Source organism: Ailuropoda melanoleuca, chromosome 1 (assembly GCF_002007445.2).
Source record: "Ailuropoda melanoleuca isolate Jingjing chromosome 1, ASM200744v2, whole genome shotgun sequence".
NCBI classification, from domain to species: domain Eukaryota; kingdom Metazoa; phylum Chordata; class Mammalia; order Carnivora; family Ursidae; genus Ailuropoda; species Ailuropoda melanoleuca.
Window position 1 is genome coordinate 133,037,572 of NC_048218.1, and position 16,793 is coordinate 133,054,364.

A 16,793-nucleotide genomic window follows, 5' to 3' on the forward strand; every position below is an offset into this window, starting at 1 on the left:
TAATAATATATTTATTTTTAAGATGAAGAAACCAAGACACAAGGAAAAATCAATTGCCTATTTAGCAAACCTCAATTGAAACCCAGCTGCCTCACTTCAGAACCCCCAGCCCCCACTCTTAAACAGTCATGATGCCATCTATTTTTTTAAGAATTCTAAGTATGTAAAAATACGGCTTTTAAATATTTTCTGAAGAGCCGGTTCAGAGCTATCAGTAGAGAAGAAATTTGGATGGTAGAACAGGAAATACATTCCTGGTTTTTATATGTAATAAATGTGCCAAGAAAAGAGGGTGAAAATTTTTGTGCAGAAAATTTGGAAATATGGCTAGCAGAGTGAGGTACAAACAATGGCATCATACTCTCAAGTTTGCCAGCAACCACTGGCTCCAGTTGGTTTATTAAACATGCAGATGCTATTCATTAATGTCTATCCTAACCTGAAGTCCACAATAAATAAGAGAAAACATGAAGTTCTCTAAATTTCTGGTTCTCTGTAAAACTCCAGAGCATAATTCCCAAAAGACTGGTACTAATTTCTGTAATAATGTTTTCATTTTTAAATTTTCTTTGCCCTACAAGATGGAATGGCCATGGTACAACAGATATAATTTAAAAGACATTTTAACATAGAAATTCACTCAACCAAATAATCTATCAACATATTATTTATTGAGTGTGGAGCAAATGCCTTGCATAACGTTGGCAGACAGATAATAATTCTGGCATTCTTACAGACTTGCCAAATGACTTTGTTTAATTACCTAAAATGCCAATATACCAATGATTCAGTCTACAAAATAAAAGTTGTATTTTAAGCTATTTAAATTATAATTATTAAGTAAATATTTGGGAATTAATTCAGATAAAAAAGTTATAAATATGCAAAGGTTTAGCTTTGTTTTTGAAATTCCATTTTTTAATTTCTGGCATAGAGAAGAAATTGTTATTCTCCCAGGCAAAGTGGTATAATTCTTTTCACATTTTGGTTTCTGCCACAGAACCATGTTAGTGGGAGATATGTCTCTCCATTAGGAGTTTCTTCCTTTGACCGTAGTGCACCATTTCTTAAGTGCTGTGAAATGTTTCACAGAATAATAATCATTTGATTTCCTATATAAATTGGAGTATTTCTTAGAAACAGACTGTTTATGGATGCCGAAAATCTATTAAATAAAACTGTTGACTAAAATGGAAGTTATATATATAGATAGATATGGATTATATATTTCTCAAATAAATTCAGTTAATTAAAAATACAGAATTAAAATTGGCCTGATGAATAATGTGTTATTATGCATAGCTAAGTGTGAGAAAAGACCATAAAACTAAATTTTAGAAGTCTGAGGCAAACATTAAATTCAGATATGTATTTTACTAATTATCAGATTCAGTTAACTAAAAATATAGAGCACTGAGTGTTATACATAACTAATGAATCATTGAACACTACATCAAAAACTAATGATGTACTATACAGTGGCTAACTGGACATAATAAAAAAATAAAATGAAATATAATAAGCCTGATGATTAATATGTTTATTATACATATCTAAATGTGAGAAGAGAGCATAAAACTGAATTTTAAAAGTCTGAGGCAAACATTAAACTCAAATATGCATTTTACTAATTATCAAATAAAATTGAACCCCTTGTGGATGCTCTGGTTTCTTGGGTCAATACCATGCACTATGAAGGCAAGTACTGAGGGTTACTATAGAGAAAAAAGGTCTCTGTGGGATTGTTGGTTGTGTTTAATTCTACAGATCCTCAGTTGTCCTATTGAGATGTGTTAATGTGTGACTATACCTCATAAAAGTAGTCTTAACTCTTGCTTGCTGATAAGTTTTTCCATCACCACCTTTCATCTAAAGATCAAAACACATTCAGAAAAGCAAATCAATCTATGATTTCCCTTTACTAGATAATAGGAGTGAAAAGCTTGTATGGGGCTACAGACTAACCAAAGGCAATGGGAACCAGATACCAGGATTCTCTTTTCACTATTTATTTCTTATGATTTAGAAGATTTCCTTTATAATTTAATCATTTCTACTAGGTCAGTAACAAATTACTCAAAAATGTGAAGTTCAAGCTCGTTGTACATCATGTAATCCAGGCAGCTATGAAACTGATTTCTTCTTCAATAAAGGAAAAATTCAAAACAGGAGTCTAAAAGACAGCATGTCTAAATAAAACCCCTTTTCTGAAAATAGTTTCAACTTTTTCTTCCATATGTATTAACAACTGATGATTGTTTTACTGAAAACAGTTAAGAGACCAGCTTAATTTGGGAAGAAACTAAAAAAAAAAATCTTTGGATTAGATTTTTCCCTACTATTTTTTTGTGCATGACTATTAGTTGAAGTTTATAAACAAAATACTGAAATGAAATCAAAGGGTGAGAGATCACTGCAACTTTGTCATGCTTTCTTGTACTTTAAATTACAACTCCTTTCTCCTCCCAGTATGGGAAAACATTCTGGAAGCTTTATTTCCTGAAGAACCTGAAATCCCTGTTTTAGAACTGAAATCATTAGGATCTTAGTGAAAACCTACAAACAGAAAGTAGGGTCAAATGTATCAAGGTGCATGAAGAAAGACACATTTCTCCCTCTGGTCCCTGGCCTCACACTCATTTCTCTCAGTACCTCATATATTTTCTTCTCTGTATGGACTAACCATTGACTTCAAAGGAAAACCATGCAAGGAAAGGATTTGCAGGGTGTGGAAAGAAGCAGGAATCTGGCTCCACATATTCTGAGAAAACTACCCACATGATTAGTGATTAACAGCTTGAAATGGCAAGATGTTAAGATGAAAGTACACAAATAATTAATGGAGGGAACGGTTGTGACTGGAGACTTTAACCTTCCTGAAGACAAGAATCATAAATACTAGTTCACAGTTTCATTGCTGTTATCTAGGACCTGGATTTCCCAGTTGGTGTTTGAGAAGCAAGCAAATAATCTCTTCCAAAGAGGTTTACACAATGAAGTGATAGTCAAGGTGGGATTCAGGGCCTCCCCCTTCTTCATCTTCATTCAGCTTCCTTGTTCAGGATATCATTGTCACAGATTCCTCCTCCTGGTCTCTTCCCTGACCATCTGTTTTTGCCAACAACTCTCCCTCCACACAGCAACCAAAACAACCACACTGAAATACAATTTAAGTTGGGTCTCTTTTCTACTCTAAAATTTCCAACTGCTACCCAAGATGTTCAGAATAGTTTAGCACGACATTCATGCTTATGCATGCTACCTTATCTAATTTTTTAATCACAGGCCATACTACCCTCTTCAGGTACTCAGTACATCAGTCCCACATGGTTACCTGTCCTCACACTTTCTCACCTCCATGCCTTTGGCCACTTTGTTTTCCCCTGACTTAGGTACTGACCATGCTATTATCCATTTTTTCATACTCAACTTGGGTACCATATTGCCCCCAAACTTCTTAAGCTAGAAATGAACTCTAAACCATAGTATTATAGTATTTCTAACACAGAGATTTTCACATATTACTTAGCAAAAGGGATTTTTAAAAGGCAATTTCAGTTGATTTCACTGTTTCTGGCTTCAGTATAAAAGGAAAATAAAAACAGCACATATTTCCTTCTCATAGATTTGGGTAGGAATCTCAACTCTATCCCTTTACTATGATAAGATAATTAAGGTCGTTAACCTCAATTTCCCCATGTAAGATGAGTTGAATACTGCTAATCTTACTAGAGTTAAATAAGTTCTCTTTTAGAGCTTGGTCCATAACAGTTGCTTAGCAAATGTTGGTTTCTTTCTCATTTGTTCATCTTTATATCCCACAGGTTCCTGGACATGAGATGCTTACTTAATGCTTCTTTTGTTTCAGGGGATTGGAGATCTGTTTCCAGTGTAGGTGGAAGTGGATAGGGGGTAATTCTGTGTAGACAACTCCTGTAAGGATGGCTTGAATCCACTTTATTGCATATTTCTTAAGAAACGTTGCAATAGGGGCGCCTGGGTGGCACAGCGGTTAAGCGTCTGCCTTCGGCCCAGGGCGTGATCCCGGCATTCTGGGATCGAGCCCCACATCAGGCTCTTCTGCTATGAGCCTGCTTCTTCCTCTCCCACTCCCCCTGCTTGTGTTCCCTCTCTCGCTGGCTGTCTCTATCTCTGTCGAATAAATAAATAAAATCTTTAAAAAAAAAAAAAAGAAAAAAAGAAACGTTGCAATAAATGATCTCCATAATACATTCTGCTTATAATTGGTTGTCACCTCATTATAGTATCCACTTCTTTTCTAACATTGTATTATTTTAAATATGTACAAGTATAGACTCATAGGATAAACCTAAAAGTATAACCAAAGCAATTAACAACAACAAAACTCTAACTGTTCAATGTCAGATGATATAAAAAGGATAAACTTTGTGTGTTCTAAGAGGACTATCCACGTTCTCCATTTTGGAGAATGTTATTTAAAAAACAAACAAACAAACAAACAAAAACAACTATCAAAATAAACTTGCCACCCAAACTAAGCCAGACCCTCTTTTGATGACAATTTTTGCATTATCCACTTCAGGATTTATTCACAGCATATCTGTAATTCCCAATTGGCCTCGCCTTGCCTGCCAGCACACTCTTGGGCTGCATTCTCCCTATACTCAGGAAACGCAGTCATTTCAACATTAGCCAAAGTGAAATATAATTACAAATGTATATTTACTGCCAAAACTTCGTAATGCATGCCAAAAACAAATAGACGTTGTCTATGGGTGATCTCCCGTTTGGGTTTTCCACATTGTGTTTCCTTTGCATTAGAACAGATGATTTCAGGTAACCATATTATACTTCAGACCATCAACATTTGAATCTTTAAAAATGAAAGCTCTCCAAATATTAGCCATGTTTTCAATTTATGATCAAAATCCCCTAAAATCAGCAATGCCTTACGAGAGTTCATTGTAGCATGACACACCTCAAGCATGATACCTGCCTGATTGAACTGACTTCTTTTGTACCTCTTTGGAAATCATACCTAAATGTTTTCAAACTGGTCCTTCCTGCACGCTGTTTTTTTATTTTTGTTTTGTTTTTGTTTCTCACAAGGACCACTTCACAAAATAGAAGAAAGCCAGGTGGGTCAAATGCTTTACCTTGTCATTTAGCAAATTCTTGATGTTTTCAACCCGGGTATTACATCAGAAACTAGATCAGAGCTCTGATAAATTTCATATTTAGCTTATCTCCAAAGATATGGCCAGTCCTCTGGTTTATATTATGAAAAGGCCATGTCTACCATGTGGGCATTTGTTCTATTCTTTTATTCCCTCGTGCCTACCCATGGTGCTCACTACCTTCTCCCATTGGCATCTCAGCCACTAAATGATAATACAAACAAATACAGATGTTTCCTCTTGCCCTGATAACAACAGAAAACTTCCCAAAGCAGCATATGGAATCTCTACCCTTCCAGGAAGGTAGTATGAACTCACCAGCAGTTCCTTCCCAACCTGTAAATTCGGGGGAGAAAATGGAAGACTGAAAGGAGGCATTCGGCAGCTGTAATCAGAGTTACACAGTTTGTGTCTCCCTTGCACTGTAGTTTGAAAGGGCATGCATCCATACCCAGAGAGAATGAGATTTCAAGAGAGGCTTTCTCTTTCATTTTTATAACATGCATATACCCAGAGTTTAACCTGCCTCCTCCAAATGAAAACCTGTATAAAGTCATCATTTAGCCCTGAAGGTTGACTGAGTGATGTGGGGGTGCAGAATGTCATGGAAAATTATCCTCTGGAAAGAAAGGAGTCCCTGCTGTACTGACAGTCACTCTCCCTTCTTCAAGACCAGACCTTCTGTTCAGCTTTAAACTTGTCCAAACCAGCAAAATTCCAGCCAGGGTTAACACTTCATTCTGTCCCACAGACCACAACTAGGAGGCTAAGGGGGAGCCAGGCTGGGGTTGGGGTGGAGGACACATTCAGGGGATGTTAATTATCATTGTAAATGCTTTGCAAACAGAAAAAAAAAAAGAATATCAAAAGAAAGCACCACGAGATGTTTAAAAAAAAAAAAAAAACCATGCCACACACTGAGTTAAGAAAGGATGCTGGGGATGGGGTGAAGAGGGTGTTAGGGAAAGGTAAGGTTAGCAGGAGAGAGTTAAAAGAAGACTAATGATGAAGAAGAAGGGAAGACTAACCTGCGTAGGGGATGGCGATGGGAAGCAGAAGCAGATGTAGGAGGACATGCTGCAGCAGCAGGACTGGCAGAAGTTTGGTCCCCCACATGGTGCTGCCGGACGCGCTGGCGATCCCACTGGACGAGCGAGATGCCTGGCTGAGAGAAGCCTGTTCCGACTCAGTGCCTAAAAGAACCAGTCGGCTCTGAGCAGCTTTTTATTGCGATGAGCTAAGTTTGTTGTGTGATTAACTGGAAAGATCTAGGTCTGAACTCCCTCTTACGGTAAGAAACTGTTTAACAACAGCCCTTTACTCTCTTCCACCCTCTTCCTTTCCTCACTAACCACCCCCCCAACAACACCAAAGAGATCCGAGCTCCCCGCCCCCCCCAACTCTGCTTAGGAAAGAAACTTACAAAGAAAAGGTCACCTGGCCTGAGGCCAGCTCAATTTGGAAGCTCGAGCTCCAGATCCCTGTGGCTCCTATCCGAGTAGGGAAGGGAGGAGCAAGGCTCAGCCCAATAGCTAAATCAAGGCACAGGCAGAGGACCAATTCGCTAAATTTAAACAGGAAAATACATGTGTTTACATGTCTCTTTGGGAAAAGAGGAAGGGGAAGAAGCAGCAGAAGAAAGCAAAGAGCTGTCTTTCAGTCAAATGTGCTTTAGCTCCGAATCTGTCTGGTTTCCCTGCTAGAGCAAAGTAGAGATTCAAAACACTAACACAGGGAGTTCCCTGGTGTGGGAGAGACAGGGCGACAGGGCGGGACGAGGGAGGCAGGCGAGGAGGCAGAGCCAGGCTGGGCCAGCCCAGGTAAAAAGAGGTTAAGTAAGAAAAGGGTGCGGTATTGTGGGGTAAAAATAAACAAGCAACAGGGACACCCACCATGTCAGGTAAGAAAACTGACCCAGCCCAAAATGCTCAAAGCAGGCAGCTTTGCTCAGCAGCTACGCTAAGCTCTGCAATACCACAAATGTGCCTAAAGTGCATCAGAGAAACTTGTCTGATTTGGGATCTGTGATAAAATCTGGTCATGCTCTTTCTTAAAATGTCTAAGAGATTAGGATTATCTACTGCCTGTCCCAGACAGATAAATATAGCATGGACTATGTGTCCTTATACCACGCACACACACACGCACACACACATACATACACGCACACACACATTCATGCATGTATGGCTATATGATACACATACCTTCGAAGACTAACTTTCACTGGAAGTCTCTCAATCTGTTTTAATTCATAAATAACGAAAGTGCCTCTCTTCCCCAGCTCCAACCCTCTGAATGTTCCCACCAGCCTCCCAAAATCTAAATGGGGAGATAAAGAGATTGCATGGGTCGTGGAAGGAGGTGAGGGGGCTCATTTCTGCAGAATCTGTGCGATCATTGCTCAAACCTCTTATTTTACTGAGAGAATTGATTTATCTTTGCATCTCCAGGTGATGCTCTGATTACTTTAGGCAAGGGCTTGCTTTATTTTGGATGGCTTTGAGGGGATAGTTCCCCGTGCAAATCTGAGATGGGTACAAATAGGAACCAGTTTCTCTGTCGACAGAGGAAGAGAAAGTGGGCATGATGTGAAAATGACTCTGGGGCAGCATGCAGCTGCACAACTGTGGTAGTGGGCAAAATTAATGCCATCCACACAGAACAGCGTTCTCTTCCCTGCCGCTCTCATTCCCCCTCCTCTAGCTCCGCCCACTCCCACTTCCAGAAAACACCCTTAGGACAGCTAGAGAAGCTTGGGATTGAGAGAATTACTTTTGAGGAATCTACTTTATATTACCTTCTCTTACTGTAAATCCTCCTTAATCATCTTTTCTCTATAAAAACAAAACCGAGCAAACTGAAAAATCATTTGGCAGCTTCTCCCTGGTGTCCCAAGTAACCATTTTACTATCCTTTTTATTTCTGATAAGCTTTTTGGAAAATCTCAACTTCAGTGATCCTGAAATGCCCCACAGCATCTCTTGTGCTTCATTAGGGATTCAAACTCCTTTTAAGACGCTAGATTTTTCTATAGGTAAATACTTGTAGGTAAAGAATAACGGAGACTGGTCTATTTGTTTTTTCTCTCTCTCTCAGAGAAAGCAGAATCAGGGCTGTAAGCATGATTGCAATTATCATTATAGGCTTGGAGCAAAAGCCATCCTGAATAGAGCACCGCAAGGAACTTGAATAAACTTATTTAACAGGTCACACATTTTCACAATTTTTATTGTCACACTAAATATAATAAATGCTTAAACCTATCTATAATTATATGTTTATATTTCTCTTTTGTCAGGTTATTTGGTTTCTCTATGTTATATGATAACTAATATGCATTGAGCTTTTTGTGTATGCTAAGCATCGTGACAAATGCTCTTTAAAATTTGTCTTATTTAATCCTTACAATAAACTCATATTAAGAAAGAATTATTATAATTCCCATTTTATACTTAAGGAAACTTAAGTAAATTATTTCTATCCTAAAATAACTTCCATGAGATCCCAAAGGAATTAAGATCCAGGTGTGAGACTCAAATAGTTGGTCATACCCCATAGGATGGAGAAATTTCTGTAAGCCCCATGAGAAGAACCGCCTATCTTTTGTTTAAGATTATAATCTCCAAAATTAGCCCAGGATGAAATATATAAGAAATGCTCAATAACAACCTACAAAATAAACCAATATATAAAAAACTTAAAATCACCCTAAACTATAAAGAAATATGCACATGAAATAAATTATTAGTTGTACTATTATTTTATTTTGTCTTGATAACACATTCTCTTTGTTCTTTCTAAATTATAGTAATGATGATTCGCCCATCCCTTGCTCTCACTTTTGTACTCTTTAGGTGTTAAACTATTTGTATAAGTCCCCCCAAAATGTGTCTGTTTTTGGTAAAACAGAGAATCTGGTAAGGAGAATTTTTATTTGCTACAACCTGTGAAATTACTTAAATACAGGATGAATACTTATTGCCAATATAATATTTTGAATCAATTATAACTTTGAAGTCTCTAGTAAACCATGTAAAGTAGATTGATTGAATGGAAAAATGTATATTATTATACTTCTTGTTTTTTTTTTTTAAGATTTTTTTTTAAATTTATTTGACAGAGATAGAGACAGCCAGCGAGAGAGGGAACACAAGCAGGGGGAGTGGGAGAGGAAGAAGCAGGCTCATAGCAGAAGAGCCTGATGTGGGGCTCGATCCCAGAACGCTGGGATCACACCCTGAGCTGAAGGCAGACGCTCAACCGCTGTGCCACCCAGGCGCCCCTATACTTCTTGTTTTAAAAGGCTGCCTGTAGTTCTAAAAAAAATTATATCTTCAAAAGCCCCACATTTCTCAGGCACAAGTGATGTTGGCGTTTGTGTAAATGGGGAAGATGATGTGGCTTTGTGCTTTGCAGACCACTGACCAGTTCTGTGCTCTTGGGCTAGTCATTTCATTTGTTAAGTGACTATAGACTCAGTTTAGCCAGGTACCTGGTTTTCAGATGCCAGCTATGTCACAAAATGGGTCACTCATTGAGAAAATTAATGAAGCTCCTTATATCTCAGTTTCCCTACCACTAAAATAGGACACTATGTGCCAGGTGCTGTGCTAAACATCTCAAAGGTATTTTCTCACTTACCAGCCCCCCTCCACCTGAAAAAAAAGAGATATGTATATCTAACAGGTATTTTTTTCTATTGTCACTGATTTATAGATAAGGAAACTGAGATTTGTAGGTGATATGTAACTAGCAGTCAGTTAAACTGTTAATAAAGTGTCACTGGAAGCCACAGCTGTCCCAGTATCAAGTCGCCACATTAACAGAAATCCAGATTGAGAGATTTCCAACATCCTTGCCAGCTTTAAAATGTGATTATTCTGCTGAATTCTTTAGTAGTCACCATAATTTTATACAATTCTTACCTTCCACGTCTGAGAAAGAAGCACCTGTGTAATTTTTTGGTTTTTCTTATCTTTCCCATGCAACCATATTTTCTCATTCTTTCCCTCCTTATTTGTTCCACCCTCTAATTGGTAATTTGTCATCTACAGGCCTCACCACTGAAGAATTCATGTTAACTACCTTTAAAGTAGGAAATACTGCAAAATTCATCGTAATTTGTATTAATTCCCTTTCTATAATACAGCTCATTTCAGAGCATGTGTGTAAATTAATTCACCTTGGCTTGAATCCAAGATGCAATCATCTGAACGTTTGTGTTCCCTCAAAGTGCAAATACTGAAATCCTAACCCCCAGAGATGATAGTATTAGGAGGCGGGGGCTTTGCGTGAAATCCTCATGAATGGGATTAGTGCAGGTAAAAAGACTCTCAAGAGAGATCTCTTGCCCCTTCCACCATGTGAGGGTACAACAAAGCACCATCTATGAGCAAGAAAGCAGGCCCTCACCAGACTGAATCTACTGGTGCCCTGATCTTGAACTTCCAGCCTCCAGAACTACAGAAAATAAATTTCTGTTGTTCATAAGCCAGCCACTCTGTAGCATTTTGTTGTAGCAGCCTAAATGGACTAAGGCACGCGTATCATTAAGAGGAGCTCCCAATGAAGAAGAAACACATACTCCAGGGGCAGAAAATGGCTCTTGGCTAATTGCTGTACAGAAAACAAAACTTAAAAGTGTGTCTAATGTCTAACACTGAGTAGTAGTTCAGCTAAAACTTTGGATCGGATAGATAACATTTTTAAATATATGAAGCAGAATCAAAAAACTATGATACAAGCAGGAACAACGGCGTATTTATTTGAAAAATTGTTCAAGAGTGGGTACAGTGATCACACAAAAGCTAACATCTGTGCTGTCAGAATGAGGGCCTCAAGGCACTTAAGGCAATGTAAATTCAGACTGAAATTAAGTGAAATTAGAACTAAACTTTAAAGTCACGCTTCCTTTGTGTCAAGTACTTAATAGCCAAATGTGTGTGGCTACCGGGTCTCCTAGTGGACAACACGGTTATAGAATATTTCCATCATTGCCAAGAGTTCTATTAGATAATATTGCTCTAGTCTAAGATGATAATATAAATGTCATCTAAATGTGATTGCAGGCTCAACAGGGGGCACAGCAAGACAATGTTAACAATAAAAGAAATACTAAGGAGTAATCTGTTTGTTGGTGACATAAGGAATCAGATGCAATCTATACTTTCAAGTAGAGGGTCCTGGGAATGTGGCAAGTCTTTGCCTATAACATTAAAAAAAAAAAAAAAAAAGATCTAACTGAAAACAATAGACAGGACTTTGGGATGCATAATAGGCATAATGTAATGTTGTTTGTTGGTTTTTTTTTTTTAATTTAACATGGATTAACCACTAAAAGGACTCTAATGTTTACTCAATCAAATCATAGACTCAACCACTCACTCATGACTTTTGCCACACTCCCAGGAAATCTGTTGCAGAGTTTGTGGTGAGACCACAAAGCAACATCCAGGGAAGCAACAGTAACAGTTGAAGTATGTCATCACAAGGTAGGAATTGTCAAGTGAATAAAAATGCACGGTTATCTTTTCTCTAGAAACATATCATATCCACTTCAGCAAAAATCAGCCTTTTTTTCCAGGCCGTTCACTCGTGTCTATAAAGCAGTGGCATGGCGTATATTAAAAGAAATTCTCCGAAAATCAAAAGGACAGTCCTTACTAGAGCTGTTTCTTGCCTTTTGGGAGTAGAGAAGATAGGCGTTGAGAACACCAGGAAATCTGAGCTAAAACTTAACTCTGTGATGCTGCCTTTCGGTTTTCTTTTCCGAGCCACGAGGGGCCATTCTCTGAATCCAGGGGGCCTAGTTAACTAACACTCATCACCTTGTGCTTAGAGGCCAGCTTTTATGTATTTCCAGGTGTTGGCTGCTTTGTTAAATCTGCAGTGCCCCCAAACTTATAAAGCCTAAGCATTCCACACCTGGTATGCTGGGCACTGGCATATTAGTAAAATGAATGAACTTGGGGAATTGATTTGTTTTTTCTGAGTTGAGAATCCAATGAGGATAAAATCATTAATGTAAGAAAATGAAATATTCACGATAAAGCCCTTTTCAAAGCAACTGTTTAATCCATTCATTTAGCATCTTAAAAGCCACATAATAAAAGTGAGGTTTCCCTTTTATTATATGTACATGTTGCATGTTTATTGTGGTCTTGGGGATATCTGAGGGCAACTCCATTTACCAGATGGCACTCAACACCAGGAATTACATTTCAAACTTGAGAGAAAAAGGCTTCACCTGGTGAGGCACTGCTTTTGTGTGAATGTGTATGTCTGTATATGTGTAGGGGTGTGTGTGTGGGGGGGGGTCTTTATAATATACTATACTATATAGCATCTGGTCTATTGGCCCTACTCGTGAATTACTTAGAGAGCTATTTAATGCTATGATAGCATGGTCCCATATAACATAAAGACCTTGGTAATTTTTTTTAAATGACTAAGTTTATATCTAGTTTGTTAAAAGGCAATATGGTTTAGGGTTTTGTTGTTGTTGTTTTTCAAATCTTACACTTAAATTCCTAATCTATGAGCCTGGGACTCCTCATTCAAAATGGTAGAATGTTTGGCAGACTTCTTACCTCTCTTGAGTTTGGGAGTATTTGTACTCACTGGACTCCTGAGACATTATAGAGCTAAGGGACTATCAGATCCATCAGAAACATCACTGTTCTCTAGCCATATAATGTTGAATATGAGGAGGCAAATTCATGGTTCTTGAAACTGTCTATATTCCTTAATTAATCTTGCTATATTTATATGCTTTTATAATTCACAATACTGTTAGAAAAAAATAGTAAAGTTATGGAAATTGCCAAGCTTAAAGGACAGATGAAGTATCTTGCTCAATGTTTTAATTTAATTCTGAATAAAGAGAGAAAAATGAACTCTAGAATGAACAAAATGTTCTCACCCTGAAACTCTAAAACAGAATTATACCTCATATATTGACTAGGTGATGACATTTAGCAGAACACCCACAATGAAGAACCAGATTATAACTATCTCAAACTTATTTTTTTTTTGCCCTGACAAAAGAAAAAATATGTTCATAAAGTTTTCTGAATCTCTTTCACGTGGTTGGTTTATTTATTTCTTATTTTTATTTTTATGAGTAAGAGAGGTTACAGCCTTCTTTTTTAAAAGTAAATAAAATAATTTCTTTAGCTATCTCTGTCCACCCCCAAAAGAATATATTTATCCTAGCATTTCTTAATTTAAAGTTATACTAATATTTGTTCCGAGTCTTTTTTTTTTTTTTTCACTTTCCTCAAAACAAATTTCCACCTCCTCAAAGGGCTATATGCCTTGTGGTTACTCAACAGCATCCTAAGAGTTACTAATCAGAAGAAAAAAATGTGTCTTGCTTAATTTTTACTTCAACATTTTTGTACAATATGTAGCTTTAATGTCCTGTGATTTAACATTTCTCATTATGAATTTATTTAATTTTCTTAATGTATGCAAAGTGATAAAGTCAAGGCCAACTGGTTCAAACCCTAAATACACCACTTACTAACTGAGAAAACCTGAACAAATTAATTCACTTTACTCCTCTGAATAATGATTATAACAAGGGTGTGATGGTGATTTATAATTATATTTATTTTATAATTATTAATTATAGTAATGGTTAATAGTCATAAAGAGCATGTGGGAACTATTTAGGAACATAATACAATTTTAGTTATTATTATCCTTATTGGTACTGAAATATTTAAGATACTCTTTTGGTCATTTAATATCTCAGACAGAAAATACCTAAATTAAAATGCAAAGTGAAGACATGCTTTTGGCAGAATGATATTAGGAAACCCCCAGTGTTTAACAGCTATTTAATCTAAAATTCTGTCATTATTTTGCAATAAATTTCTAGTGACACTAAATATAAATTTAAATTTTCCAGATTCATCACTATATTAACTAATCTAGAGAGGCAGAAAAAGCCACAAAATTCCATGTGATAAAATATTGCCAGTGAAAATTTATATATTAGTAAAATACTTTTATATTTCAAAATGTAAAAATTTGGGGTATGCTCAACTTTGCATTGGCATCTTGCCTGGATTCACGCCATTAAAATAATTTTCTTGAAGTTACTTAAAGGAAATACAACATCCAAAAACTAATAGTATTTGTGGGGGATTTTTCCATTAAATCAGTTAAAAAGGAGATTGAGTATTGACATGCTCTATCTATCCAAAAAAATCCTTTCTCAATGATAAAATATTAACTTTTCCTTATATCCGAATAATTCAAGCTAGCCCCTCATTTTACATTCAAGTCTATAAAGCACACAATTAAAGATATTGTTTACCTTGAAGTTTATAACAAGCAGTGTCTAGAACATCTTAGTGACTACTAAAAGTAGACTCTGGATAAGCTTTATTAATTTTCCCCTAATATACCCCAAAAGTGTGATGTTTGTCTTCAAGCAACATGACAAGATAATAGCAAATTTACTATTTAATTTTATGCACATAAGCACACATATACATATACAAACATATGAATTCATAAATAAAATCTTTTGGTCAAAACCACCATAAACTACTCTAAAGAACACCAGTTTACCAGCTAGTGGACTGCCAGATTTTTAAGTGACCCAAAGTATGTCAATTTAAAAAGAAGAAATTGAAACTGAAAATAAAGATCTACTTTTCTAGAACTCTCAAAGATCCCCTTTCCTCTGACACACGTCTTTAGACATTGATTCAAGACAAAACCCAAAATCCATGTCCATTTATGCTCTATCAAGATTGATTTCAGCTCTAATAAATACCATCTTAATAATATATAATTTGTAATAGCAAAATTTGGGAGCTATTGACATGCACTGACATGAGAATTTATTATTGATAATTATAACAATACCCAATAATATATTTATAGGGATATACTAAAATAAATTCTAAATTGATATGTTTAAGTCTTTTTTTTTTAAAGATTTTTATTTTATTTATGTGACAGAGAGACAGCCAGCGAGAGAGGGAACACAGCAGGGGGAGTGGGAGAGGAAGAAGTAGGCTCCCAGCGGAGGAGCCGGATGTGGGACTCGATCCCGGCGTTCCGGGATCACGCCCTGAGCCGAAGGCAGACGCTTAACGACTGCGCTACCCGGGTGCCCCTATGTTTAAGTCTTCTGACTTGGAATCTTCTGACTTCAAACAATTAGATATTTCCATATCCATACCCAAGCCCTGTAAATTTATATACAAGTGCTGTGGATTTCCAAAAACTTAAATGCACTTTCTTTATATCTTTAATATATTGTTTTATATATCTTTCTATTCATTCATTGATTTAAAACATTTATGCAGCACTCTGTGAGGTGCTAAAGATTCCACATTGATTTTATATGTTGTGGTAGGCAGAAGAACGGCCCCCAAATATGCCCCTGTCCCAATTGCTCCACCCAATGAATGTTACCTCACATAGCAAAGGGACTTGGCATATGTGATTAAGGTTAAAGTCTTTGAGTGGGAGGTTATCCTGGGTTATCAAAGTGGGCTCTACATCATCCAATGAGTCCTTTAAATCAGAGAACCTTCCCCAACGGTGCTCTGAGAGATCTTGCTATGATGGCTGAAGAAGGATCAGAGAAATGCAAATTGGTGACGTTGAAGATGAAGGGAGGGGGCCACAAGCTAAGGAATGGAGCAGCCTGTTGAAGGTGGAAAAGGCAGGAGACAGATTTTCCCTTAGAATCCCCAGAAAGAACCCTGGTAGGTCATCATCAGCATTTTTTCCTAGTGAGACCCATGGCAGACTTCTGACCTACACTAACAAAGATAATAAACTTGCATTGTTTTAAGCCACGGATTTTGTAGTAGTGATTACAACAGCAATAAACATCCACGCATATGTGTTGTCTTAGCTCTCTGAGTAGTTTGTAAACTTGTTAAAGGTAGAAGTTAGACCTTTACATTTCCTTGCATCTTTCAAATTATCTATTTCTATGCTTTTTACTTAGTAAGTATGCAAGAAATCTTGACTGAATGATATAATAAGGCAGTTTAAAAAAATTATTTATACGGATTAGGTCGTGATGGCAATCTTAACCTCATAGTGGTTTCTGTCTCGTCCTGCGCAATGATGCATTAACTGCTGCCCCAGAGAAGCATTTTGCAATGTGCTGTTTATTCAAGTAATCAGGAGAAAGCACAAAAATTACACTTGACATTGCAGGAAGATTAGCAAACAATAGTGCTGTTTTGAAAGACAGAGATCTGTATCTTTGAAAGGGGAAGTTGCAAAACTGTCTTTTCCTTTATCTTCAGATTCCTAAGGAAGGAGGATTTTACAACTAGTATTATCCTTGTTGGAGGCTCTTTTATAAGTCTGGCACTCTTCCAGTCCAAGTTTATCTGATACCCTAAGGCTTCCCAGAGGCTCCTCTGGGAGGCAAATCCAAAATTCTTGTGCAAAATGTAACTGAAAAATTGATGTAGCAGTGCAAAAAAATTGCCAAATAATTTATTTAAAAGGAGCAGAAAAATAGAGGAATTACACAAAGTCTGTCAACCACAGATGGGTTTTGCTAAAAATCCTGGCCCACATCCTCTAGGACCTGTGGGTGTAAAGTGGGTAATTGAAAGTATTTTTATCCACCCCCTCCCCACC

At 37.0% G+C, this 16,793-nt stretch overlaps 1 protein-coding gene across 9 annotated transcripts in view; it reads right to left on the reverse strand.

The window, feature by feature from the left end:
* Positions 1-16,351, reverse strand: part of HGF (hepatocyte growth factor) — a 94,982-nt gene extending 78,631 nt beyond the window's left edge. For 2 of the 9 annotated variants that reach the window (XM_011223059.3, XM_034667104.1), the window contains exon 1: positions 6,188-6,530. In XM_011223059.3, the coding sequence (XP_011221361.1) occupies positions 6,188-6,275 (88 nt within the window). In that variant the 5' untranslated portion in view covers positions 6,276-6,530. Of the gene's footprint in view, positions 1-1,810; positions 1,870-6,187; positions 6,535-6,582; positions 6,838-16,231 lie in introns of those variants that run through there. The other 7 variants (XM_034667086.1, XM_034667108.1, XR_004627351.1 and 4 more) reach the window with 7 other exon arrangements.
* Between the last annotated feature and the right edge of the window lie 442 nt (positions 16,352-16,793).